Raw genomic sequence first — 26,403 nt, forward strand, 5'->3', positions numbered from 1 at the left:
TCTCCTTACCCAGAAGACTGGATGTATATAAGTCTAGCACAGTGTGAAACAACTTTTAATTCTGTACTTAAAAGACAAACCAAAGCAGATTTAAAATTTTGAGCTTGGAACCACGATAGTGGAATGTTTTTTAAATTAGAGTTAGATCAATAAATTAGAGTTGTAGTGATAAACATCAAAGCTCTGGACAACTACTGTAATATATTTTAAAATGCCATATTCAACAGATCTGGAATGAAGAGAGTTATTATGTGGGGGTGGGAAGAGAGAGACAGAGACATAGAGACAGTGAGAGAGCATAGGAGAAAGGGGGAGAAAGGAAAACAGAGAGGGTAAGAGAGGAGAGAGAGAGAAGTAAGGGGGGTCCTTTTATCCCAGGCCCCTGCCAGGGGACATTTGATGATGTCACAGGTTACTAGGCAAGCTGGAGGCAGGCTGCCTATATGCTAACAACTACAAAAACAATAATAAACGAAGACTGCAATGCAACCAAAGAAGAGCTGTGTAACAGCTGTGTGACAAACCTGTTTTCTTTTATTGCTTGGCAGCGGGAGATACCCTGTAGTGAATCTGCTGTTGTTGATTAATGAATGATAGAATAAGCTTCCAGAAGCTTTCCTGTTTGAAATCCTGTCAGCAGGACCAGAACATCCCATTCTTGCCTGGAGGATCTGAGCCACTAGGAATATTTGGGCCATTCTCCAATAGAAATATAGAACTTCAAGTAAGAGGTTTTCAGGGATAACATTTCACTAAGGTGCTGCTTGTTTTGAGACAGACTTACGTATCCTAGGCTGGCCTCAAAACCTGCCATAGTGAAGATTGGCCTTGAACTCCTACTTCTCTCGCGTTTGGCTCCCAAGGGCTAAAATCACAGGCTTGCACCAACATGCCAATATCTCCACATTTATTTTTATTTCATACTTTTCAAGGAATTGTTGATACAAAACGTCTTCTTGAAAAAAGATAGGTTATTCTGAACCAAATTCAAGTGACCTTGACCCAGAAACACTTATTGAGTTGCACCTGAATGACATGTTACTGTGGTAGCGATTACTTAAATTGTTATAGTCACACACACACACACCCCAAAGTCACACATAAGAACACTTTCAAAATAAATTGGTGGGAACACACAGTAGCACATTATAGCAAAATGGGTCAGTCACTTCAGGTTTCAGATGTTAAATCAAATTTGCATCAAACTCATAAAAATCTCTCTGCTTCCACCTCTCAAGTGGTAGATTACAACTGTGAGGCACCACACCCAGCCAAACTTGGATTTTTAGTTACCATTTCCAAAGTTCTCTTAAAATTGTGCATATGTAAGTATATTGTTCTTCTCAAGTGGAAATGAACAAACATTGGCTGTTTGACACTACAAAGATCTATTACTAAAAAAAAAAAAAAAAAATGGCTGGATTTAGAGGAATATTAGATAGCCATGTTAGGGTGTTGGGCAGACTGAAAATCTTGTATAACTCTCCATTTTCTTTCATTTGGTGTTGATGAGGCCTGCTCTTTTTCGGTAGCATAACTATAGTCATTTCTGTTTCAGGCCTTACAGCCACATCATCTCAGCTTCCTGCTGATACAGAACAAAGAATCTCTGTACAAGGTCAGGTTGAGCAAAATTGTGTTTAAGTTCGGCATATTCTGTGGCCTTGTTGTTCCCAGAACTTCCCCAACCATAAGTGCAGCTGGTCCTAACCATAAACTTTACTTGGGACCAATCAAATTAAAGTTCAGCTAGAACTGCTTGTCTAATAATAATAATAATAATAATAATAATAATAACAACTTGAGTCAGAGAGGACTACCCTGTTCCACTGTGACCCCCATCACTCCCACTCCCACGTGCGCTAATTGTGGCTTTCATCCTTTAAATAAGCAATGCAGCCTTACCTCATCGATGAGGTTCAGATCCCACTGACAGCCTCCCTTCCTGCCTTCCTCTGTCCCTTCCCCCCTCACATGCACACCATACATACATACATACATACATGTAAGTAAAATCTTTAAAAGTATTAAAGAACCAGCTCAGCATAAACCATAGGATCATCAAGCAAAACAAAGAGCTCAAGAAAGGACTCATTAATATCTGTTCAAGGAGGCAGCAGATAGTGGACACAAAGGGTCCATGGCTTCTGGGGACTCCTCCAGTGAAGATGAAGCTACATGTTGGTTGTCAAAACTGTTGATACAAAACGCAGTGCTCCAAAGAGAGTGAGGGATAATCTCTTGCAAGTGATGTATGGGGGCTAGAGAGATGGCTCAGAGGTTAAGAGCACTGGCTATTCTTGGGAGGTCCTGAGTTCAATTCCCAGCAACCACATGGTTGCTCACAATCATCTATAGTGAGATTTGATGCCCTCTTCTGGTGTGTGGGCATACATTCAGGCAGAACAGTATATACATAATAAATAAACAAACCTTAAAAAAAATGACGTATGAATGCCCATAATTTGAGAACATGGACTTAGATCACCTTGACTTATGTCCTACCGTGAGAGGTTACATCAACTTTTATAGTTACAGAACAAATGAAGGTCATAAATTAATACATTTACCAAATACTTTGGCAAGGAAATTGGATAGATAGGTCACAAAAGAATGGGGGACGCGATGTCTCGTTTATAGATTTCAAATGTTATCTTTTTTTTTTTTTCAAGACAGGTTTCTCTAATTCTGTAATATCTTTATTGTTTTTTGTTGGTTTTTTTCATTTGTTTTGTTTTGGTTTGTTTGTTTTGAGACAGGATATATCTATGTAGTTCTGGATAGTCTCATCCTCACTATGTAGAATAGGCTGGCCATGAACTCACAGACATCCTCCTGCCTCTGCCCTCTGAATGCTGGGATTAAACACAGACACTGCCACACGCAGCTCTTTTTTAAAATTTTATTTACTCAGACTTCCTCCCACTGCCAACCCTCTAAAGGTCTCCCTCTTTTTTTTTTTTTTAATTAAAAAATACTTAATTTTGTTTCTGTGTATGGGTGTTTTGCCTACATGTATGTTTGTGTAACACTTATGCACCTAGTGCCCTTAGGCCAGAAGACAGCCTGGGACCAGATCTCCTGGGACTAGAGATACAGATGGTTGTAAGCTGTGAGATGGGTGCTGGGAATTGAACCTGGGTTCTCTTCAAGAGCAGCCAGTGCTCTTGACTGCTGAGCCATCTCTAACCCCATATGCTACCTTTAGCTTTAGAGTTTGATAGAAGCTAATGAAATGCTAAGTTTAACAATACATTCCAAGGTTTTACCTAATATTAACCAAAATGTTAAGCCAGAGGTAGTAAATGACTATCAAAAGGAACAAAAGGCCAGAATTAGTGCAGGTTTGTAATCTTGAAAGATTGATGCTGGAAGATAGAAAGTTCAAGGGCAGCCTGGACAACTTAATGAAACACGTCTTAAATAAAATGTAAAAAGAAGGCTGTGGATACATACACTTCAGTGGCATGGCGCTTGCCTAGAAAGCACGAAGCTAGAGGTTCAATCTTCAGTACTGCAACAAAGGCAGAAAACTAAAGATACCCTGACATAATGTGGCTTTCAACCTACAACATCCCAGGTCTTCCAGTCAGTCTGAAGGACCTTCAATACAGGTGTGACTTCCACAGAGTATGTTGCTTCACAGATCCAGACCTTCCTCCTTACCTCTTACCTATGTCCCACCAAATTCCTTGTTTTTTCTCTAACACCTAACTATCACCATCTGTCACAGCTAGGCATGGAATCCAGGGCCTTGTGCGTGCTAGGCAAGGCCTCAGCCATTGTACAGAACATACACTTTGGATTTGGATCCTCCTCCTCCTTCTCCTCCTCCCTCCCTATTTCCCTATCTCCCTCCTTCTCTCTTTCTCTCTCTCTCTCTCTCTCTCTCTCTGTCTCTCTCTCTCTCTCTCGTGTGTGTGTGTGTGTGTGTGTGTGCAGGCACCTGTGAGTTAGGACATGTGTGAAGGTCAGAAGATACTCTTTGGAAGTCGTTTCAACATGTGGGGCTTGAGGATCTCAGGCTGTCAGGCTTAGCAACAAGCACAGAGCCATCTCAGTCCACTCCCTGGACCTCCAACCTGTTTCTTCCTCTCTGTCTCCTTCTTGCTTTAACATTTCCCCACCTTTCTGGCTTCTGCCTTCCCTCCATCCTTCTAAAAATCATCTGCTCAGCCATCAGCAGTGACTTCCGTCACTGAGGTGGTTACTCAGCGTTCACAGCCCTCCTTTCTCCATGTCAGACTCACAGGGATGTTTGTTTAAAACACGGCACAGGGGAGCTCAAACTTAAAAAAATCAAATATTTACAGTACAATCCATTTTGAGTCCCATCATTCATTCATTTAGTCAATATTTAGTGAGTGCTAGTTTAGCACCAGGCTATTTTTAGGTCATGGAGACCTAGCAATATAAAAGAGATTCAGTCCTGGAGAGATATGTGCTAGGGGAGGAGGTTGGGGAGTCATATCAGTGGGTAAATGCTTGAGGGCAAGAGTTCAGATACGTAGTACTCACAGAAAAGCTAAGCATGCTGTCCGTATCTGTAACTCTAGAACTGGGGGATGGATTCCGGTGGAGCCCCAGAGCTTGATGGTCAGTGAGTCTAACAAACAGTGTGCTCAAGGTCGGTGAGAGACCTTATCTCGAACAATAAGATGGTGGTGGGGGCTGGAGAGATGGCTCAGCAACTAAGAGCACGCACAGGGAAGCTCCCCATCCCATCATCTGTAACTGCAGCTCCAGGTGACTGATCTGACATGGTCTTCTAAACTTACGACACACACACACATAGGCAAAACACCCACACATAAAATAAAATAAAATAAAATAAAATAAAATAAAATAAAATAAAATAAAATAAAATAAGACAAGGTACAAGGACTGGATTTGTAACTCAGAAGAACAGTGCTAATCTTGCAAGTCTGACTCTTTTGGTTTAATCCTTAGAACTGTCAAAACGCTGCTGCTGCTGCTGCTGCTGGCAATGGTGATAACGTGGAGAACAGTAGAGGAAGGATACCTACCATTGGCCCCTGCCATGACATACACACACTTGCATACTCATACACAAATAGGAATATACACACACAAATAAAGAAATTGGGCTGAGGATGGAGTTGGCTGAATGTTTAACACACAGAATTGTGGGTTAGATCCCCAGAACTATATAAAATTCTTTTTCTTTTTCTTCTCCCCACCCCTACCCGAGACAGGGTGTCTCTATAGCCTTGGCTGGCCTCAAACTCAGAGAGATCTGTCTGCCTCTGCATTCTGAGTGCTGGGATCACAGGCATGTGCCATCTCACCCACCTTATAAAACACTTTCAAAATAAGTTTGTGGGAACACAGAGTAGCAGATTACAGCTTGTCATGGTGGCCTTGAGGGCCGGAGATCAAAATTTCTCTCAGGACTTTCTGGTCACTGGACTCAGTTTGGCAGGGATTCCAATGGATAGTATTAGAGTTGTTCTGCTTTTCTGGATAGCTGGCTCTGGGGGTGGGTTAGCTTGACCCCTCCTATAGACCCAAGCATGTTTATTTAAAGGTTTTCTCCATAATGTCTGTTCTGTGTCAGGCAAGTCACCGGACTGTGGCAGAGAGAGCAGAGCGAGAGGAAAGCTACACAAAACAGATCAAATGGTTTGAAAGGAACTTGCTTTGCAATGGTTGCTTTCAGTAAGAACTACTCATATCTCTGGTTAGGTAGAGGATGTGAAAACCAAAGTGTTTTAAGGTAATGAAAAAATGGTTCAGACTTCTTTTCCCTTCTATGCTATTGCTATATCAAGATGTAAAAGGTTGAGGAAACCTTGTAGAGCTGACCTTCGCTCACACTGTATTAAGGTGTGTCTCTCTATATTCGATTGTTACTTGCCGAACGAGCTGTGAGCTAAATGCTAACAGATTCTGGTTTTGTCATTGCTACTGAGGAATCTCCTGTCTCAATGTTGTGTAGAAATTACTCCCCAGTTATCTCTGATGATTGGTTAATAAAGAAGCTGAAGAGCCTATGATTGGGCAGAGGAATTAGTAAGTGGGACTTCCATGCCCAGTCTAGGGGTCCCAAGGTGGGGGAGAGAGAAAGTGAGAGAGAGGAGGGGAAGAAGGTCACCATGCCATTAGGAAGAGGGCACCAGGAGGGAGTCTCCATGGGGACAAAGATGGAACGGGAGCTGCCAAGGTGAGACTAGAGGACAGGCAATAGGGCTTGTGGCTGAGAAGTAGCTAGACTAGCTTAGCCAGGTTAGAATATGTCAGTATCTGCTCTGTTATGGTGCTTGAAGCTTACTCCTAAATGTGACAGGTCTCCATGTTCTTCATTTGGGAGCTACAGCTGACATACAAAAAAAGCTTTAATTTCAATAAACCTATACTCATTGATTCAACCAGACCACTTGCATGGTGGGGTCTGAAGACTGCTCACCAGCCAGGTACCAAAAGGAGACACTTATCCCCCTAACACCTACATCAGTTTCTAAAACACCTGCTCACTATGCTTGCTTTCTGTATGATCGAACTAGAGATTCCTGTCAACACTGGGCAGAAACTTATGGAGGCTGCCCTTACTAGTCCTGTAAGAGACATGATACATACTCAGGAAGATGTTCTACATTTTATGCAGAATGGGGGGATATTTTATATCCTAATTAAGGATCCATAACACCCAAGATGGGAGAGAGGGTCATTGGTAAACTTCACTATAGCATTTATCACAGTTGCCCATCAGGCACGACCAAAATATAGAGGGTACACACCATATTTTCTCAACTGCTGGGTATAGACACAGTAAAAGAAGTGGTCCAATTCTCCTTAGGTCCCTATGCTCCTAATATCTCCCCTCTTAGATGATATGGATCCCACTTCCCTTTCACAACACCTCATTTCAGACCTTAATCTTTGCACATCAGTTATTCAACAGTGCTCTGCCTGATTGCTTTGGAGAATGTTGGTTGTGTGTCCCTCCTGGGTCAAACTCAAGACCTCCACTGTGGCCTCGCCAAGTAGCTTATTCGACTCTCTCACCTTGCCACCTGTTAATTGCTCTAAGCCAAATATCACTGTCACCCCTTATCTCTCCCACATCTCTTTCTTCAGTATCACAAACTGCTTTAACTGCTCAGGAACATGCTTTGTAGGCACAATGGATTCTAAAGATTACAATAATATCTTAACGCTTAGTACTATAACAAGGCCCCTATGCCCAAACACTCACAATGTCTCCATTCTCTCTGGTACTCAAGTTTACTGCTGCCAACCTGCTGTGTGGTCTGGAGCTTGAGCTCTGGTGGACCTTTTTTCAAAACTCGGGATGGTACCCAGTGAAGAATTCTTGCTGGTTCCTATCACAGGGTTTATAGCAAGCATCACGGCATGACAAACAAGCATTTCCTTGTACCTTTTCTTGCAGTCCTGGGTATAATCATCTCAGCAGCGGAACTTATTACTTCCATAGATATTTACCATCAGTTTTCATCTCAGGTCATCTAAGATTTCTAATGGGTGGCTCAGACCATCCTTATTTTCCAGGGCCAAGGGAGACTTGTTGGCTACAAAATTGGCAAGGATTATATTTACTAATAGTAGAGAGATACAGGTGGTTGTTGTCTCTTCCTTGAAGAATATTGCTTTTATGTTGGGTATAGTAAAAGATAATACAATTCCAAACAGATCTCCAAAGATATAAGAAATAGCTTGATACCTCTGGCCGGTGGATCACTGACAGTCCAATAAGCAATTGGATACTACCCTTCTTAACATCCCTTCTCTACCTTTTCTTAATCCTAATAGTCACATCCTGCCTTATAAAATTCTTTTCTAGATTTCTTCAACAACAGATAGGAAAGATTTCTAACCAAACTTTTAATCAGTTGCTAGGAGTATGGACCCTCTAGGTACAGAGTCAGAGGCCTGCAACTCCTGATTATACCCTGATGATAAAGATCAAGCTTGCTCCAAGGACTTCGATGCTCCCATTCAGCAGGAAATAGTCTAATGATAACATTGCCACTTTTCATGACCCATGATTATTTATCAGTAGTAAACAAAAAAAGGGGGACTGTAAGCTCCTTAAGGCAGCAGCAGCTAGGACTTTCCCTCCCTCCCCACCCTGTCCCTAACAGCAGTTCCCAGTCCCTCAAAACAGGAGAGCGGCTGGGCCTTACCCCACATTAAAAAAGCCCCAAGATTAGGCCACAAACTCCTTCCAATCTCAGGCCACCCTGAACAGCTCCCCCACCCGCAAGAAGCCCTGTATAAATCCTGCCTTCTGCTCAGTTCTTTGCTGTTTCTCTCCCGAGCAGAGGCAGCCACCCTCCTGGGTTTTTCCCTCCCAATGAATTTCTTGTGTGAGGTTTGCTGCGTGGTATGACTTTGTGGTCTTCCTTGGCCTCTGGCTGTCAGGACACCTTTCCCCTCAGAGCTATAACACACAAGGCAGGCAAAATCACAATACCCCGTATGTTAAAAAAAAGTGTGTGTGGGATGATGCATCAGTCACACACATAAGGTCATTTCAGATTAAGTCAAAAGCAATAAAATAGTTGGTGACAGGATGGGGGAAAGGCAACCAACTTCTGTACAGGGATAGGGACTCAGAGGTGACAGCTGAAGTGCTGACTGACACAGGGGAAAGATCCAGCTGTGGATGGAAGTATTTGAAGAAGGTATATCTGTGCTGGAGAACCTTCAGACTGGTGGACTAGCCAGAACATTGGTGATTGTGGAACTGTTGCAGACTGAGAGCTCCGGCCATGTTCAGAGCCACTGATAACCATCTACTACCATCCTCTACATGTGACTTAACATTTTTGTGACTACTAGGTAAAACTTGTGGGAATGCATATTTTGTTTCAGTTCTTAAGTGACAGGGTCTCACTATACAGCCCAGGCTGACTTTGCTCTTGCTATCCAGTACATGCTGGCCTCAAACTCATCAGTAGTCCTGGTTTTGTCTTTGAAATACTGGGGTTATAAGTATGTGCCACTCAACCCACCTGGAATGCATTGTTGAACTTGCAGGGCACTGTCTCGGACCAACAATAAAGCTAAGGATGTTACAAAGTAGCACCTGGATGCCACAGGAGACAGCTTCCTCCTGCTGCTGCTGTAACCTACTCCGTGTCTGGAGGAACACATTTGGGAAATTCACTGATTCATGACTTTCTTTTGTTCTCTGACTATGAAAGTTTATAAAACTGGGCAATGAGCTGGCTCAGCACAGTTACTTGCCACTGACCCTGAGTTCAGGCCCAAGGACCCACATGCTAGAAGGAGAGAACAGATGCCCACAAGTTGTGTGAGCTGTCTCCTGGCCTCCACATGCATGCCGCAACACATACACACTAGATAAAATAAACCTAACAAAAAATGCTTTTCACATTTATGGAACCTCGGTCACAGGACCACGCCATTCAGGGTAATCCGATTTTGTGTTACTGGGGAATGGACGCTCATATTTGGCTCAGAATAGACAGATTACTTCTAGCTCCTTTGGATCAAGACTTTTGTTTTGCATCAAAGAAGCGATAAATAAAAATTAGATGGCAGAGGGCTGGGTTGTGGTAAAGTGCCTGCCACACAGGCAGAAGGGTGTGAGTTCAGATCCCAGCACCCGTGTAAACACTGAGTTATACATCTGTAACCCCAGTGCTAGGAGGTGGAGATGGCAGGTCCCTAGATTTCCAGGTTCAGTGGAAGACACTGTGTCAAAAAATAAGTCTGGGGCTCACCAGATTGCTCAGAGGGCAGAAGAACTGCTTAGTACACCGGATGACTTAAGTCTGATCCTAGGAACCTATGGTGGAAGGAGAGAACTGCCTTCCAAAAGCTGTCCTCTAACCTCCACATACATTTTGTGGCATGTACACACTGGCACCTCCACACACTCTAATGACAAATAAAACAATTAAAAAAGTAAAGCATGATCAAGGCAGTCAAGAGGCAGGTGAATCTCTGTGAGTTTGAGGTCACCATAGTCGATGTAGAGTGATCCAGGACAGCCAGGGCTACATGGTGAGACCTTGTATAAAAAAAACAAAGTGATCAAGTAAGTTACTTGATATTGCCTTGCAATCTTCACATATCCATATATATTTGTACACATGTACCTGTGCACATGCTACCATGAGGTGCTGAGAACTGAACCCAGGCCCTCTGCAAGAGCAACAAGAGTTCTTAACTGCTGAGCCACCTCTCCAGACTCTACCAACCACTTACTGAATGCTATGATTTGATTTATTGCTCACCTGCAATACACTTTTCAAATTGTAGTTGGTGAAGCTTCAGGCATCAATAAATTAATAAAATTATCATACTTTTGTGTGTATACATGTTTATAACTGTATGTATGTGTATGTGTGAGCATATGGATACCCATGTTTTCCTCAGTAGTTTTCACATTGTTTTTTTCAGTTAGGGCCTCTCACTGACTTGGAACTCACAGGTTCAGTTAGAATGGCTTGCCAGAGTATCCAAGGTATCCACCTGCCTCTGCCTCCGCAGCACTGAGATTACAGGGTACACCTTTAATCTGACTCTATGTGGATGCTGAGGATCAAAACTCAGATCCTCATGTTTATGCTGTAAGCACGTGACAAACTGAGCCATCTTTGTCCACATTTATACTTTTATCAAACCACAAACCCGTTTTCATAAAACTTATCAGAAAGTCTGGGTCTCTTTGAATTCCTTTGTGTTTCAAATGCATGTCTTATTTCAATAACCCCCTGCTTCCTTAACTCGTAATTTTTTAAAAAAAGATTTATTTATTTATTATGTATACAATATGTGTTTGATGTACACCTGCATGCCAGAAGATGGCACCAGATTTTATATCAGATGGTTGTGAGCCACCATGTGGTTGCTGAGAATTGAACTGAGGACCTCTGGAAGCGCACCCAGTGCTCTTAACCTCTGAGCCATCTCTCCAGCCCATAATTTTCTTGTTTGTTTGTTTGTTTGTTTTTGAGACAAAGGTCTGTGGATGCAGCCCAGCTGCAGTCCAACTCCTTATGGAGGCTAGACTGCTCTTGAACTCATGATGCTCTTCCCTCAGCCTTCGTGGTGGCACTATAGGTTTGTCTAGTCTCTTCACTCCGATTTGTATGTCTAGTTCTTTACAGTTAACTAACTTAACCTGTTAGGTTTAACAAACACTCCATTACTTTCTTAAAAAGTACTGATTATCTTTGTTAGAATATTCAATAAAGCCAAAAATCTCCTTAAAAACTCTCCAGAAATGTTTATTCTGGGTTTACAATTTCTACTAAGCAACCGGGTAAGTTTCAGTAAGACTTACACATTTTCTAACTGCTTAGCATTAGCACTCAACTACCTCACTGTGGTGGTTTGAGTATGAAAGACTGTCTAGGTTCATGTTTCTGAATACTAACTGAATATTTAGAAGAGGTTGGAGGTGTGGCCTTGTGTGTGTTTGGGGGGGTGGAGGAATAGTGTCACTATGGGTGGGCTTTGAGGTTTCAGAACCTCATGCCAGACCCAGACTCTACTTGCTGCCTGCAGAACAGGATGTAGTTCTCAGCTACTGCTCCAGTGCCAAAAATGTCACCATGTTCCCACCATGCTGAAAACGGACTAACTGAAACTATCATCCAGTCACCAAATTAAATGCTTTCTTTTGTAAGAATTGCCTTGTCCATGGTGTCTCTTCCCAACAGAACAGTGACTAAGACATTCAGCAGAGGTCCAACAACCTTGCTTCATGGGTTCTTTCCTCAGATACAGCTTTCTCTTTAAGTACAGTGATAAACAATACAAAGTCAGTGATTCCTCTAAAGTAGTGTTGTATAAAAAATAGGCTTTTCCAGGAGTGATGGTACATGCCTTTAATCCTTCTGTGCTTTGGACAAAGAGGCAGGCAGATCTTTGAGTTCAGGTCTACATATCAAGTTCAAATTCTAGGCCAGCATGAGCTATATAATAAACAAGCATAATTACATTAAAAAAAAAGCATGAAAAACATTTCCCAGGAATTTCTGTGTCAGTGTCCATTAACTGTTAGGAAATACTGTACATGGCTGACTTGAACTAGGATGTTAACATTGAAATTTGTATAACTGATGTCATTTATTTATTTATTTATTGAAACCAGGTTTCTCTCTGTAGCCTTGGCTGTCCTGGACTCTTTGCAGACCAGACTGGCCTCAAACTCACAGCGACCCACCTGCCTCTGCCTCCCTGAGCGCTGGGATTACAGGCATGCACCACTGCACCAGGTTTTGTATTTTTAACCAAGTAGCCCAGTGCAAAACAATGCCTTCACCTTACAGCTAACTCTCAACATATTGAATAATGTAAATAAAAAATGATGAATTAAGATGAGTAGAATGAGTCTGCAGTTAGCCAAGTGGGGTTGTTGGGTAGAGGAAGTACAATGGCAATTATATTACATAGGAACTCACACTACTGTAGGGCCCATTGTTTTGAGCCTTTTTCAACATCTGAAACTTTTTTTTTTAATTGAGAGAGGGTCTCACTATGGCCTGGAATTCTCCATGTAGACCAGATATTAGAGATCTGCATGCCTCTGCCACTTGAGTGCTGGGATTAAAGATGTGTAAATATGAGAAAGATAACCAACAGTTAACAGCTGGAATCTGCTGGTCGCGGGCCAGATCCGTTCTAGAAACAGCTTCAGTGCAGATCTTATAGTGGTTTACTGCTACCGATCAGGAGCCCAGCACCTCAACCAGGAGGCATTTCACTATCAGTGACTTTGAAGAGGAGAAATTTGGGAATGTGTACCTGGCTCAGCTCAAGGAAAAGCATTTCACTGTGGCCCTGAAGGTCCTCTTCAAGTCTCAGATAGAGGAGGGATTGGAGGACCAGCTTCGCAGAAAAGCAGAGATCCAGGTGCACCTACAACAGCCAAATATCCTATGCTCGTACAACTATTTCCATGATGCTCACTGGGTGTACTTAATTCTGGACTATGCTCCACAAGGCAAGCTCTCTAAGGAGCTTCAGAGAAACCAGATGAGCAGTGCACAGCCACAATAATGGAGGAGTTGGTGGATGCTTGAACTACCTACCTCAGGAACAGCAACATCAAGGTAGAGAATCTCTTGCTGGGCCTCAGGGGCGAGGTGAGGATTGCACACTTTGGTTGATCTGTGCATATCCCCTCTCTCAGGAAAAAGACAATGTGTGGGACACTGGACTGCTGGCCTCCAGAAATGACTGATGGGAGAATGAGAAGGTGGGCCTGTGATATACCGGGAGCTCTGCTATGAGCTACTGGCGGGAACTTCACTCTTCAAGAGCAGCACTCACAGTGAGACATACAGATGCATCCTCAAGGTGGATCTGGGCTTTCCTCCACCACATCAAGTCCCAGGACTTGATCGCCAAGCTTTTTAGGTGCCATCTCTCAGTGGCTGATCCTAGGCCAGGTCCTGAAGCACCCCTGGGTCTGGGAGCACTCTCTTGGGATGCTGGCTTCATGGTCAGCCCTGTCTGCCTCTATCCCTATGTGTTTGTTTGTTACCTCATCTGTTTTGCTTGCTTTCTTTTTTCACAATGCTAGCTAAAACTGATTTAATATTAAAATGTGTAAATATAAATTTCTTTCCCCTTTCTCTTAGCACTTGATTTAAAATGATCCATAGGATAATCCCAGAGGATTACAGCCTGGGATGGGGTAAGGCCCTCAGGAGTGGGAGGAAAAGGGCTCTTGAGCTCAAGTCTAGTCTAAAGCTGCAGGGCAAACTCAGGTTAATCCCAGCCTACTACATAGCCTATAAAACCCCTTAACTTTTGATCTCCATTTCCCCTAAGTGCTAAGTTTATAGGCATGTGCCACCTCATCTGGTTTACATTTTAATTTTTAATTTTTATTTTTTTGAAATGAAAGGCAGACTACTTGACGGCAGACTTGAAGTAAAAGATTTGAAGAAAGGAGACTCCATTTATGATAGGTAGAGAATGGAAAAGGATAATAGAGGACATTAGATTGCTGGGCGAGGCACCTCCTTTTCTGTTAGGAAAGGAAGAGACAAATAACACAGGTTGCCCAGGAGCGGTGGCTGCCTAACAGGGTGGTAGTGGCTACCTCAGCAACCAGGAAAACATCCCCAGAAGCACCCAGTGACACAGGAAGCAGAAGGTAGCTGGCTGGATCCATTCAGAACTGGCAGGAGATCTGAAGCTCTCCCAAAGTGGAGTGAGGAGGGGGCAGATGTTAGAGGGTAGAGGAAGGAAACCGGAAGACACCGTAGTGGAAGAGCAGAGTGGATAGATTAGGATCTTGCTAAAGCCAGGTGCTGGATTGGAATCCAGAGGCCGAAGGAAGATAATGAAGTCAACAATAGTTTAGACAACAAAGCCAGACCTCATCTCAAAGAAATAAAAAAGGATTTTGTTGAGTCAAGCAATTTATGGCAAAACAACTGACTTTTATTCTTGGAGGTTGGCATAAAAATAAATGTTTTTCTGAAGCTGCATAAATTAGAAAATTAAGTATTTTACATTGTTTAAAATGTTTCTGAAAGAGCAAAATCCAACATCTAAGAGGGTATCTCAAGATATTTTTAGGCAGGAAAAGCATTATTGTAGCACAAATCGAAGTGGATAAAATAATTTTATTAAGTGTACTGAGCTACTCATGATCTTGGTCTCTTCTGATAATTCTTTCCGTACACTGGTATTTTGTTTACAGGTGCATCTGTGTGAGGGTGTTAGATCCCCTGGAGCTGGAGTTACACACACTTGTGAGCTGCCTTGTGGGTGCGGGGAATTGAACCAGGGTCATTTGGAAGGGCAACCAATGCTCTTAACTGATGAGCCATCTCTCCAGGCCCCTGGGTCTCCTCTTAATTAACAGTTGTTATCACAGACTAGGTAAAGAGTGGGATTTTGATTACTGGAAAGATAAAATGACTCTAAAAAACATCAACTCACTGTTTAACATTTGTTACTGATAAAGGCAAGACAAGAATGACAGAAGAATCATGAACTAGCACCAGGCCAAAATGAATTTAATTAGGCAAGGAAATAAACTGACTTACACATTCCTGGCCAGGCATGGTGGGAGACACCTTTGATCCTAGTACTCAGGAGGCAGAGGCCAGCTAAAACTGTGTAGTGAAATCTGTCTCAAGATTAAAAATAAATAAATACAAAAAGGTGTTTGTTTTGAGATAAAGTTTCATGTAGCCAGGACTGGCCTCAAACTCACGCAGCTGAGCATAACCTTGAACTTCCATCTTCCTGATTCTACCATGTGAACTAAGTGGAGCCTCCTTGGCCAAAATCAAGAATTTGTGCGGTGTCAAGATAGAAGAGTCCATTTCATTCTCTCTTTTCAGAGACACAAAACCAAGGTACTCTTAGCTCTACCATTTAGGGTCTTTAGGCCAGTTAGCTAGAGACCTGTCCAAGAAGTCTGTTTTGAACTCTTACCAAAGAACTGAGGCCCCTCCAAATCATATAGTTAGGAAGCAGAAAGTTTTTTGGGAAGATAAGTCTTTTTTATTGGCAAACCCAGAACATTTGGGGTAGATGGTCACATTTAGTGACATTTTTATGACCTGTAATGTGTGATTGCTGATACTTTCAATTTTTTTTTGTTTTTTAAAAAATTAAAAAATAAATGTGTATGAGTGCTTTGTGTACACATATGCCTTGTGTGTGCCTGGTGGCTGCAAAGGCCAGAAGATCATCTGGAATTGGAGTAATGGACAGTGGTAAACTTCTATGTGGGCACTGGAAATTGAACCTGGGTTCTCTGGAAGAGCAGCCTCTTAACAGCTGAGCCATCTCTCCAGCCCTCAGTTTTGTATTTTTATGCAAAGGAATTGTGATAAGAAAACACTTTCATACACATCAGCCTCATCTACTCAGCTTTTGGAGTCTAGTACTTAAAAAGATAAATAGGAAGAAGCCACTCCTCATTTTCAACTGAAAGAAGCTGTTGAGTCTAATCAAGAACGGCTAACATTATTCATTTTCTTCCGTGAACATCTTACTTAAATGCTCGATTAAAGCCACTAGTGCAGGGTTCCCGCCGCAGGCCTCAATTTGTTTGTAGGCTTTAGCTTCAAGCTCTCTCAGAGTGTGGCGAGTATATTCAAAAGAACCTACGTCCTCCAGGTACTGCACACAGTACTTTTTAATGTCTATATTTTCTGTTCTCTGGCGCAGGATGTTCTGTACCTGGGTGCTTTCTGGCCTTGACCAAATGGCATGAATAGTGGGGAAGGAGAACTTTCCTTCTGTCAGGTCTTCACAGAAACTTTTGTTTTCACTGTATTCTTTGGAGTGTAGATTAGCATAATCATCTCTAATCTGGAAAAAGAGCCCAAGTGTGTCGAGCAGGGGCTTTAGATCTTCTTTGCAATCAGAGAACAGCTGCATGAGACCTACTGCTAATCCAAACAATCCACCTGTCTTCTGCAACACCATGGCTTTATATTCTTCCTCAGTGGGACAAGTGTAGGTGTCCCTCCAGTAAATATCTAGGCCTTGTCCCCTATGGAGTTCCAAAAGCTGGCGTGTAAAAAGCTTCACTGCATCTGGATGATCAAGTGTTAAGACTTTCTCTAGGCCAAGGAAATAGACATAATTGGCAGAGTTAATGACGGATGGGATTCCATAGATGCTGTGTGCTACTGGAAAGCCACGTCGGAGCTTTGAACTGTCTTCAATATCATCTATAAGTAAGCTGGCATTATGCAACATTTCAGTCACTTCAATGATAATCTAGAGAAAAACAACCAAAGAGAAAGAAAATTCCAGTAAGACATACACACACACAAAGGAGTACCAACAAAAACATACAAACAGACATACAAACAAAGACAAGCAAACATTGTGTATGGGTCGGTGTGGGATATGTGCAGGTCAGTGAAGGTGCCCGTGGAGGTCAGAGACATCAGATCCCCGAGGCTGTAACAGTTACATGCACTTTGTGGCACTTGGTGTGAGTTCTGGGAATTGAATTTAGGTCTTCTGCAAAAGCAGTACACGCTCTTAATTAACATCAGAGCCATCTCTCCCGTCTAGATTTGTTGTTGTTGTTGAGACATAGTCTTCCTGTGTGGCCAGTTCCTAAGTGCTGGATTCCACATGTACACCGCCATGCTTGGCCAAAACAATTTGTACTTGATGATAGTACCAAGTATCAGTATCTTAAGATTTTACAGCTAACAGATATTTAACAATCTTGATATAGAAGATTACAGAAGCATTAACAGAAGAAGGATCTTGGAGAATTTTTATGGGACACCTACTAATTCTTTGGTGATTAAATGTGGAAGAAGAATGAGATCAGAATTGCCTAAGGGTTGGGGATATGGCTCAGTGGCAGAACACTCAGCCAGCATGCTTAAAGCCCAGGATGTGATCCCCGCTGGAACAAAACAGAGAAGCAATCAGACTGCCTAGATACCTGTAGTTTGTCTTCTGGAACTTTCAGCCAGTGATTAAATGCCTGTGAAAGTTTGGTTCTCACCTGTTTACCTGCAATTAAAACATAGAATACCACAAAAACATTATTTTACTTAAGAAAATCATTAAATAAAAAAAAAAAATTACTTAATTGTGTGTGTGTGCGCACTCCACGGTGCACTTGTGCAGGTCAGAAGACAACTTCCAGGAGTACATCCTGAGGATGGAAGTCAGATCTCTGGTTTGGTGTCAAGCTAAGCCAGCTCACTGGCTTCTAAAACGTGATTACAAGAAAAACTGAAAAACCTGCTTCAAAACTGATCACACTGTGATCACTGTGCACATACTTCCCATCCCTACCACACATATACACACAATTAGAAACAAAAACCAAAGCTTTTTAAAATGAGCACCCACAAGAAAGTCTAAACACTCCAGTGGGTTTTAGTTTTAACCTGTATCATTGAATTGGGCATTTTTAAAAAAATATACTTTAATCTCTTTATTTTCTGTTCAGGGACAATGAATACTATCTGTCATAAAAAAACTTTAAGTATTTTGCCAATGAATTTCCTCACGAAATTACCTGTCATTATGCCAGGTAGTGGTGGTGCAAGCCTTTAATTCTAGCACTTGGGTGGCAGAGGCAGGCAGATCTCTGGGAGTTCAAGGCCAGCCTGGATAACAAAGTAAGTTCTAGGACAGCTAGAACTACACAGGGCAACCCTGTTGCTGAAAAAAATACAAAAAAAAAAAAAAATTCTTTAAATTATTCCTTTAAATTAAGGTTTTAGAGACCAGGGCAACTTCATTTTATACATCCTAAGTTTAAACAAGGGCCACTAGTCTTTGTGTTGACCAGGGCCACTAGTTTTTCAGTAGCATTTTCTCTTTCACATGGAAAACTTGAGAAAGGTCTTTAGGTGGTAGTTGGCAGTAGAAGTTAAATTAAAAACATAAAGCAGTGGTAGTTAAAAATCACAAGCAGTTCATTTAGTAAAAATATCGTAGGAGCTTCTAATCCTGTAAATTCAGAACAGGCCTCAAGAAAATAGTTATTCAAAAGTTAAGTTTCAGAGGCTGGAGAGATGGCTCAGTGGTGAAGAGCACTGGCCGCTCGTCTACAAGCTTCAGGTTTGATTCTCAGCACACACATGGTGGCTCAGAACTGTAACTCTGCTCCTACAAGAACTAACCCCCTCTATTGGCCTCCTCAGGAATTAGGCATACACACGTTACATAGACACGCACACACGTGCGCTCACACACAGAGCCAAAACCTCCATATACAGAGAACTTAAAAAGGCGAAAAAAAAGTTGGGTTTCATCTGGGTGTAGTGGCTACACACTTTTAATCCCAGCACTTGGAAGACAGGAGGAGATGGATCTCTGTGAGTTCAAGGTCAGCAAGATTCTGACTCAAGGAAAAAAAAAAAGTTTAGTTGTTAGGTTTCAGGGGTAAAATGATTAGAGCCAAGCGTAGTGACCTGAATTTCCATCCCCAGGATCCTCTGAGCACTACATACATTCCCACTAAATAAATTAATAAAAGAAAAAAAAGAGTTGGGCTGGACAGACGGCTCAGGGATTAAGAATGAGTTAAGAGTTAAAGTCCTATAAAAGACCTGGGCTTGGTTCCTAGCACCCACACCACGTGGCTCCTAACTGGCTGTGATTCTAGCTCCAGAGGAGCTAACACCCTCTCCTGACCATAGGCACCTGTACTCGTGTACACACCCTCCCGTGTACACACCCTCCCATGTACACACCCTTCCACAGACACATAGTTAAAGAAAGGAAATTAAAGAAAGGAATAAGTTTTTAGGATTGACCAGAGCACACCTGTAATTCCAGCAGAGGCAGGAGGTTCACCACAAATTCCAGGCCAGCCTGGGCTACACATTTGAGTTCTCGGCTAGCCCAGGCCTGAATTAATGTGACCCTGTCTCAATAAAACAGAAACATTTCATTATATAGTTATTTGAATAATTCCTCTTATAATGGTATCACTTCAAATAGAAAGGTCTCAAGAACCATTTAAGTTTAATCTTTCCTGTTGCTAACATTTAAATGACCACTACGCTCTGAAAACTATGCTATACGAATAATAACTGAACTGTTTGTTACCTGGTAATTGGAGTAAGTACCTATAGGGTTCTAGAAGAATTCTTTCAGCTTTTTCTTGAGTCTTCTCCATGTTTTATAAATTTCAAAGTTGACCTGTTAAAAAGAGAAATATAAAAACGATCTCATGAATCAAATTATTAAGTGTTAGATTGCAAAGGAATTTTTATCAAGGTGTTTTTAGAATGTCAAACTTTAAATTTTATTTATATAGCAAAACATTACATGTATAAAACCTTGAAAACATTATGTAAAGCAAAAGGAGCCAGCCACAAAAGAACAGGCTGTATGATCCTATTTATAGGAAATGTTCTGAATCTGGCAATCTATACAGATGGGAAAGCAGGTTAGTGATTTTTGGCTCAGAAAAAATAAGGACCAAGTGCCACTAATGAATAATGAAGGTGTCCATGTGTGTGCATGTATAGGATCAAAATGCTATTAGGATGTGGTGATGGCTGCACAATGCAAACAGATTAAAATCTATTAAATTGTAATCAAACTGTAATAAGTTGTGGAAGGTCTTACATTGTAGCCCAGCTGGCCTCAAACTGTGATCATCTTGCCACAGGGTTTTCAGTGCTGAAGTTACAAACACGCACCACTGTAAGTTAAGAGCTTTGTCCTAAGATGGAAGGGCTGACTATGGTGCCCAAGATGGCCTTAAAATTATGGGTGTAAGCCACTAAACCCACCTTGAACTATATATGCACTTTGGATGGGTGGCATATAAATTATACCTCAAATTTCTTCATTCCACTGATCACACTGATCAGACTGTTCAGCTGATTTTTAAGTAGTTTCCTTAGATGGCTTACAGTAAGCTTTCCTAGTTAATCATAAAGTAAAAATTTTGACATCAAATAAATGCCAAAATAAATTCACAAAACCATACACTTCTAGGTTATTATTATTATTTTTTAATAGTTTTTTTCGAGACATGGTTTCTCTGTTACTCTTGGCTGGCCTGGACTTGCTTTGTAGACCGGGCTGGCTTCAAACTCACCAAGATCCTCCTGCCTCTGCCTCCCCGAGTGCTGGGATTATAGGTGTGTACCACCACGCCTGGCTAATAATGTCTTTTACTTCCTCTGTTTTTTAATCTTATTTACTGCATTGACATTTTGCCTGGATGTATGTCTGTGTAAGGGTGTCAGATCTTGGGATTACACATACTTGTAAGCTGCCATGTGAGTGGTGGGAATTGAACCCAGGTCCTCTGGAAAAGCAGTTAGTGCTCCTAACCATTGAGCCATGTCTCCAGCCCCAGACATTTCTATAATGATTACAAATTAGCAAATACGTTCTATGATTAAGATAGGTGTGCTTTGTAATTTGTGTAGAACATTTTTCTCAAATCAATAAATTTCAGAGATTGTTTTTAAGATGCATACTAACTTGAATGCAATTATTTAATTAGTGCTTCATTATTTTGAATTTTGCATTTACTTCAATACTTCCTAGAATATAAACTGTGGCATGTAAGTATGTATTTTTTGAAACAAGATATATATTGCCTCAGCTAGCCTTGAACACCTGATTCTTCTGCCTCTACTCCCAACTACCAGGACTACAGAGCATGCCACCTTGCCCTGCTTCAACCATGGGCTTTGCAGGACCCTCCTTTACTGTTTTTGTTTCTCTTCTGCTTCTTTGCTTGTATCCACTTTTCTCCTTAGAGGCCCCATTTTTCTAGTAACTATGACACTTGTGGCAAGCTTTAGGTGTTATGAGTTGTATTTTCTTTGGGGATCATTGTTTGGTTCTTTAGGATCACAAACCCTCTTCTAATAACCTTTCATGGATTCATATATATATATAAATATATATGTATTATATAAAGTGTATATATAAATATAAAAGCAAGTAAGATAGGATTACATAATAGTATTTCATGGTTAGTGCCGGTCAAAGAGCTGCATGGCACAGGGTTTGGAATGGGAACACACCTATGATGGTTAGCGTTACCAACTTTACAGGCTCTAGAATAGGGAGTCAGTTCTCTTCCATCATACGAATCCCACGGACTGAACAACTCAGGTTGTCAGACTTGATGGTAAAGCCTTACCCAGAGCCATTTGCTGACTCTATACACAAGTTGAGGGAGAGACAGAGAGACACAGAGAGAGAAATAAAGAGAGAGAAAATGCAGAGCTGAAAGCTATCCTGACCTCCACACAAGCATTGTGGCATGTCGGTGCTCACACACATACACAACAAATACCTGCAATATAAAATGTTTATGTGTATATGCATTCATGTGTGTAATACATGAATGCATAGAGGCTATATAACAACTTGGGTCTTCCTCAATCATTTTTCTTTTTTTTAAATATAATTTATTTATTGCAATTTATTCACTTTGTATCCCAACTGTAGCCCCCACTCTCGTCTTCTTCCCTCATTCTGCCCTCCTTCCCTCATCTCTTCCCATGTCCCTTCCCCTGTCCACTGACAGGGGAGGACCTCCTCCCCTTCCATCTGACCCTAGCCTATCAGGTCCCATCAGGGCTGTCTTTCATGGTATTCCTCTGTGGCCTGGTCAGGCTGCTCTCCCCTCAAAAAGTGATCAAAAAGTGTGTAGTCCAGGCTGGCCTCGAACTTGTGATCCTCCTGCAGCAAATCCTATTCATGTGTGCCACCACAACTAGCCCTCAATCATTTTTTTTTTACCTTATATTTTTATATTTGAGACAGGGTCCACTGCTGAACCCTTGACAATTTAGCTAGACTGGCTGGCCAACAAATTCTTGGAATATGCTTGTTTTGGTCAAGTCTAGTGTTGAGGTTAATAATAGGGGTGGGGTGTGGAATTGGCTTTTCCATGGGAAAATTGGCTCCTTATGCTTCATAGATGTTTTGCTGACTGAGCCATCTCTCCTGTACCCTCAGTTGGTAGCTCTTTATTGAAGACAGATAGTAAATGGAAATCAAGGAATGAAAGTGCTGTATTTATTGTTGTTCAGGTTCAAGGATTGAACACACACACACACACACACACACACACTTTCTTTTTTTTTAATTTGAGGCAGGATTTTCCTATGCAGTTCAGACTGGCTTAGAATGAACAATCTTTCTTAGCCTCCTAGTGCCAGGATTACATGTATGCCACCATGGCCAGTGAAAAGCATACTTAAAAAAAAATAGTATTCATTTCTTTAATTTTGTGTGTGTGGTTGTCTTAGTTACTGCTTTACTGCTGTAAAGAAACAACTATGACCAGCTAGGTGTGGTGGCCCATGCCTTTACTCTCTGTACTTGAGAAACAGAGGCAGAAGGAGAGGCAGAGGCAGAGGCAGGGGAATCTCTGCGGGTGTGAAGCTAGTGAGGTCTGCAGTGAGTTCTAAGACAGTCAGGGATATGTCTAGAGACCTTGTCTCAAAAAACAAACAAACAAAATCACCAAAACAACAACAAAAACCACCACCACCACCTCACGATGTATGACTAAGGCAATTTATAAAAGCAAAAATTTAATTGGAGGCTTGCTTAGAGTTTCAGATGGCGAGTCCGTGACCATCATCATGGTTGGAAGCGAACAGGCAGGCACGCCTGGCATGAGAGCAGCAGCTCAGAGCTTAACATCTTATTCCTAAACCTGAGGCAGAGGGCTAGTCAAGAATGGCAGGAGCCTTTGAAACCTCAAAGCCTGCCCCTAGCACACCTCCTGATCCTTCCCCAAACAGTTCTACCAACTAGCGGCAAGCATTCAAATATGAGCCTTTGGGGGGGCATTCTCATTCAAACCATCACAGTGGGGTATGTGGAACCTTGAGAATGACATTGGGTATTTTTTTAAATTTCCTCCTAGCTTATTTTTTGAAATAGGGCCTTTCACTGAACCCAGAGTTTGCTCGTTTGGCTGGCTAGTAAGCCTCAGGGATCCTCCAGTCTTTGTTTCCCCATTGCTGGGATTACAGGTGTGTACAATCATACATAGCTATGACATAGCTATGTCGATGGTAGGGATGAACTTGGGTCCTCATGGCTTTGAAGCAAGCACTTTAACTATTGAGCCATTTTTCCAGCCTGAAGAGTCTAATTTTTGGTAGTTAATTTTTTAATAATATATGACAAATGTACATTAAAAACAAATCAGCATACCACCAAAATAAACAGTTCAGCAATACAAATTCAGAGAGAGACACCCTACGTAGACAATTTCTAGCCAAATGTGGTAGTATATGTCTGTAATACCACAGTGGAAGTGGGGAGAAGGATCAGGAGTTCAGGGCCAGCTTGGGCTACATGACTTGTCTCAATCCCTCACTTCCTAAGGAAAAGTTCTACATTAGCCTGGACTGGCAGTTAATATTAAGTACATAAGGAAAAGAACATTCATAAAAATACTTTGAAATATTTCAAATACCAATTTAGTAACATTTTTTTTCTTTCCTGAAACAGGGATTTGCTATGTATTCTATTTAGATTGGCCTGAAAAAAAAAAAAAAAAAAAGATTGGCTTGGAACTCCATAGCCTATGGAGTCCGGGCTGTCTTGGACTCTTCATCTCCCTGCTTTGGCCTCTGGAGGGGTAGGATTACAGTTAATAATGCTGGACATGCTACTCTGTTCTTAGAGGTTAGATAAAGAAGATGCAAAGAAGGAAGGAGACAATGTTAGCAACAGCTCATTCTGGGAAGAGGATTAAAAGTACGATAAAAAATAACTGTTCTTTTTCCTTTCGTTTTGGGTGAAGTCCAAAGGCTTGCACTTGCTCAGGATTCTCTATGAAGCTAAGTCCTGGCGTCTCCGAGGCACCTTTTATACAGTCTTCTTTTTAAACCAGTGAACAGCCATCTTTTCTCAATTAGGGTGGCAGCAAGAAGCAGGCTGCTATAAAATGTAACTAATATTAAAAAAATAAAAATTTAATTAAAAAAAAAGCAGGCTGCTATCATGTCTGCATCCTGGAAAACATATTTAACTTAACTTAAAATAATAAGGTCACTTTTCAAAAATTTGCCTCTGGGTTAATAGCAGGTGACTTCTGCACAGAAATTAAAGAGTCCTTTAAATTCTGAAGTTTTAAAAACTTTAATATTTTTCTACTAGTGATGGATTAAACATATTTCCTTTGCTCACTCATATTTTAACAATTCTGATGCACTCAATGTTCTTTTCCCAGAAAATATTTACATTTAGTATTCTCAGTGCTGGGGAAAAATGGGAACTTCAATGTGTGCAACTACTGAGAGTCAATCTGTTTTGTACATTTTCTTAAGAGTGTAAGGAAGTTTAAGAGTTCTATATACTCTTCAAAAATTTTTTTTAACTCAGGACTGTCAATTATCAGAGTTAGAATTTTCAGCTTTTCATGCACTAGACTTAAATGTAGAAAGGTAATAATGGCCGAATACTATGAACTCAGTTAATTTCATGCAGAATCACTACAGAATACCTCAGTGTGAATCTGATACCGTTTTCCCACTTTCAAAACTGAAAAGCTGTTAGAAGTTTGTTCAAAGAGTAGATTAGTGAATATTTATGCAAAATATTTATACAAAATATTTACTGCAGCGGCTTGATTGTCCTCTATTTTCTTTTTCCTGACACAGGGTTTGTGTGGCCCAGGCTAGCCTGGAACTCATTCTATAAACGGGGCTGGCCTTATGATTTGTCAGCACCACAATGCTAGGCTTAGCAGAACGCTAAGCTCCTCCTCTTCTTTTGGGTGAGTTATCATTTTAGCAATTCAAGTTGGGAATCCAATATATCCTATTATTCACTGGGCCGTTGGACCAGATTTAAACATTTTATCTTTTTTTTTTTCTTCTTCTGGAGACAGGGTCGTCTGTGTAGTCTAGGCTGTCTTACAACTAAAAGTAGTCTTCCTGCTTCTGTTTCTAGGTGCTGCATCAAAATTCCGTCATCAGCCTTTCCTCACCTCTCTGGGCCTCAGTTCTTCATACTTGAAATGTGTCTTCAACACATACTCTCTGAGCTGTCTTTTCTTTTAGGCTCGTCCCTTAGTAACTTCCTGCCGGCTTCTTGAGCCAAGCCCTCTCCTCACTCCCTCAGGAAAGCATATCTACATCTCCCTAAGCCAAAGCTCTAATTCAGTTCTTCCTATCACTCTTCACTTTGTCTGGCCAGACTTGGGTTCAGGAAGTTGCACAAGGTCCATACCGTCTTTCCGCATGAGGACTGAATGAACGCTTCTCCTAACACTCGAGAGGATGAAATCAGCACATCAACACGCATACAAATATTGAAGTTTCATGCAAAATAGTTCTCATTTTTTTTTTTTTAATAGGCAGGCTCTGGATTGAGCTGAACAGATACAGGCCACCGAGAAGAGGAGCGCAGTTGTGGTGCGCACGGCAAGAACCTTTCACGAATGACGGCTCTGAGGGAAAAAGGGCTCCCAGCACCCGGCCGCCAGTCACCCCGAGCCGGTGAGCATCCGGGTCCTCTCCCACCTTTCTTCTTCCTCCTCAGTACCGCCCCCTCCCCCGCTCCCCATCCGGGTTCCCCCCTGCCGCCGCTCCGCTGCTCACGGTTCCACGATGATCTCAGCCTTCCAGCCGCCGCTCCAAGCCTAGCAGTACCGACATCAACTTCTCACTTTATAGTTCAGACCGCGGCTCTTCCCGAAGCCTCCTTGGGGCCCTCCCCCTACTTCACTACAGAAATCTCCGCCCTCCTCGGCGGCCAGCGACGCCGCATTACTCGGTGCAAGAAAATACGCCATCCCTGTCACACTGCGCAGGCGTCGTATGCCACCTCCCCTCAGCCTTATGGCCGCGCCCCCTTTCCCTCCCCGCTCCCGTCGAACGCAGGCAAGGGGCATATCGGACTTGGTAGTTCTAATGTCCAAGAGTTTTGCCTAGAGGCATGGGAGACTGGACTACAGTCCCCAGGAAGCATTGA

The 26,403-nt window shown here is 41.9% G+C and overlaps 1 protein-coding gene and 1 pseudogene across 3 annotated transcripts; one reads left to right on the forward strand and one right to left on the reverse strand.

Annotated features, from left to right (window-relative positions):
- The first annotated feature begins 6,152 nt into the window (after positions 1-6,152).
- On the forward strand, positions 6,153-13,550 carry LOC110558137 (aurora kinase C-like; annotated as a pseudogene).
- Positions 13,551-14,583: 1,033 nt separating this feature from the next.
- Ggps1 (geranylgeranyl diphosphate synthase 1) lies at positions 14,584-26,255 on the reverse strand. Of its 3 annotated transcripts, XM_060372492.1 has the most exons (5): positions 26,031-26,255; positions 19,534-19,626; positions 19,249-19,348; positions 17,408-17,478; positions 14,584-16,719 (listed from the first exon to the last, which is right to left on the reverse strand). In XM_060372492.1, exons 3-5 carry the CDS (start codon positions 19,307-19,309, stop codon positions 15,958-15,960), a joined length of 894 nt encoding a protein of 297 aa, XP_060228475.1. In that variant the 5' UTR covers positions 19,310-19,348; positions 19,534-19,626; positions 26,031-26,255; the 3' UTR covers positions 14,584-15,957. The 3 variants fall into 3 exon arrangements, with proteins under 3 accessions (XP_060228475.1, XP_021508567.1, XP_021508569.1); XM_021652892.2 differs by lacking the exon at positions 19,249-19,348 and having other exon boundaries at positions 26,031-26,254; XM_021652894.2 differs by lacking the exon at positions 26,031-26,255 and having other exon boundaries at positions 19,249-19,352.
- Positions 26,256-26,403: the final 148 nt, after the last annotated feature.

The sequence above is a fragment of the Meriones unguiculatus genome, chromosome 19, assembly GCF_030254825.1.
Source record: "Meriones unguiculatus strain TT.TT164.6M chromosome 19, Bangor_MerUng_6.1, whole genome shotgun sequence".
NCBI lineage: Eukaryota > Metazoa > Chordata > Mammalia > Rodentia > Muridae > Meriones > Meriones unguiculatus.

Bases quoted from the DNA above. Each gene is read 5' to 3' on its own strand.
- Ggps1 (XM_021652892.2), bottom strand. From the start codon at position 19,603: ATGGAGAAGACTCAAGAAAAAGCTGAAAGAATTCTTCTAGAACCCTAT. The intron at 17,479-19,533 runs GTAACAAACAGT...TTTTAATTGCAG, and splicing joins GTACTTACTCCAATTACCAG to GTAAACAGGTGAGAACCAAA. The intron at 16,720-17,407 runs GTATCTAGGCAG...GTTTTTCTCTAG, and splicing joins TTCCAGAAGACAAACTACAG to ATTATCATTGAAGTGACTGA.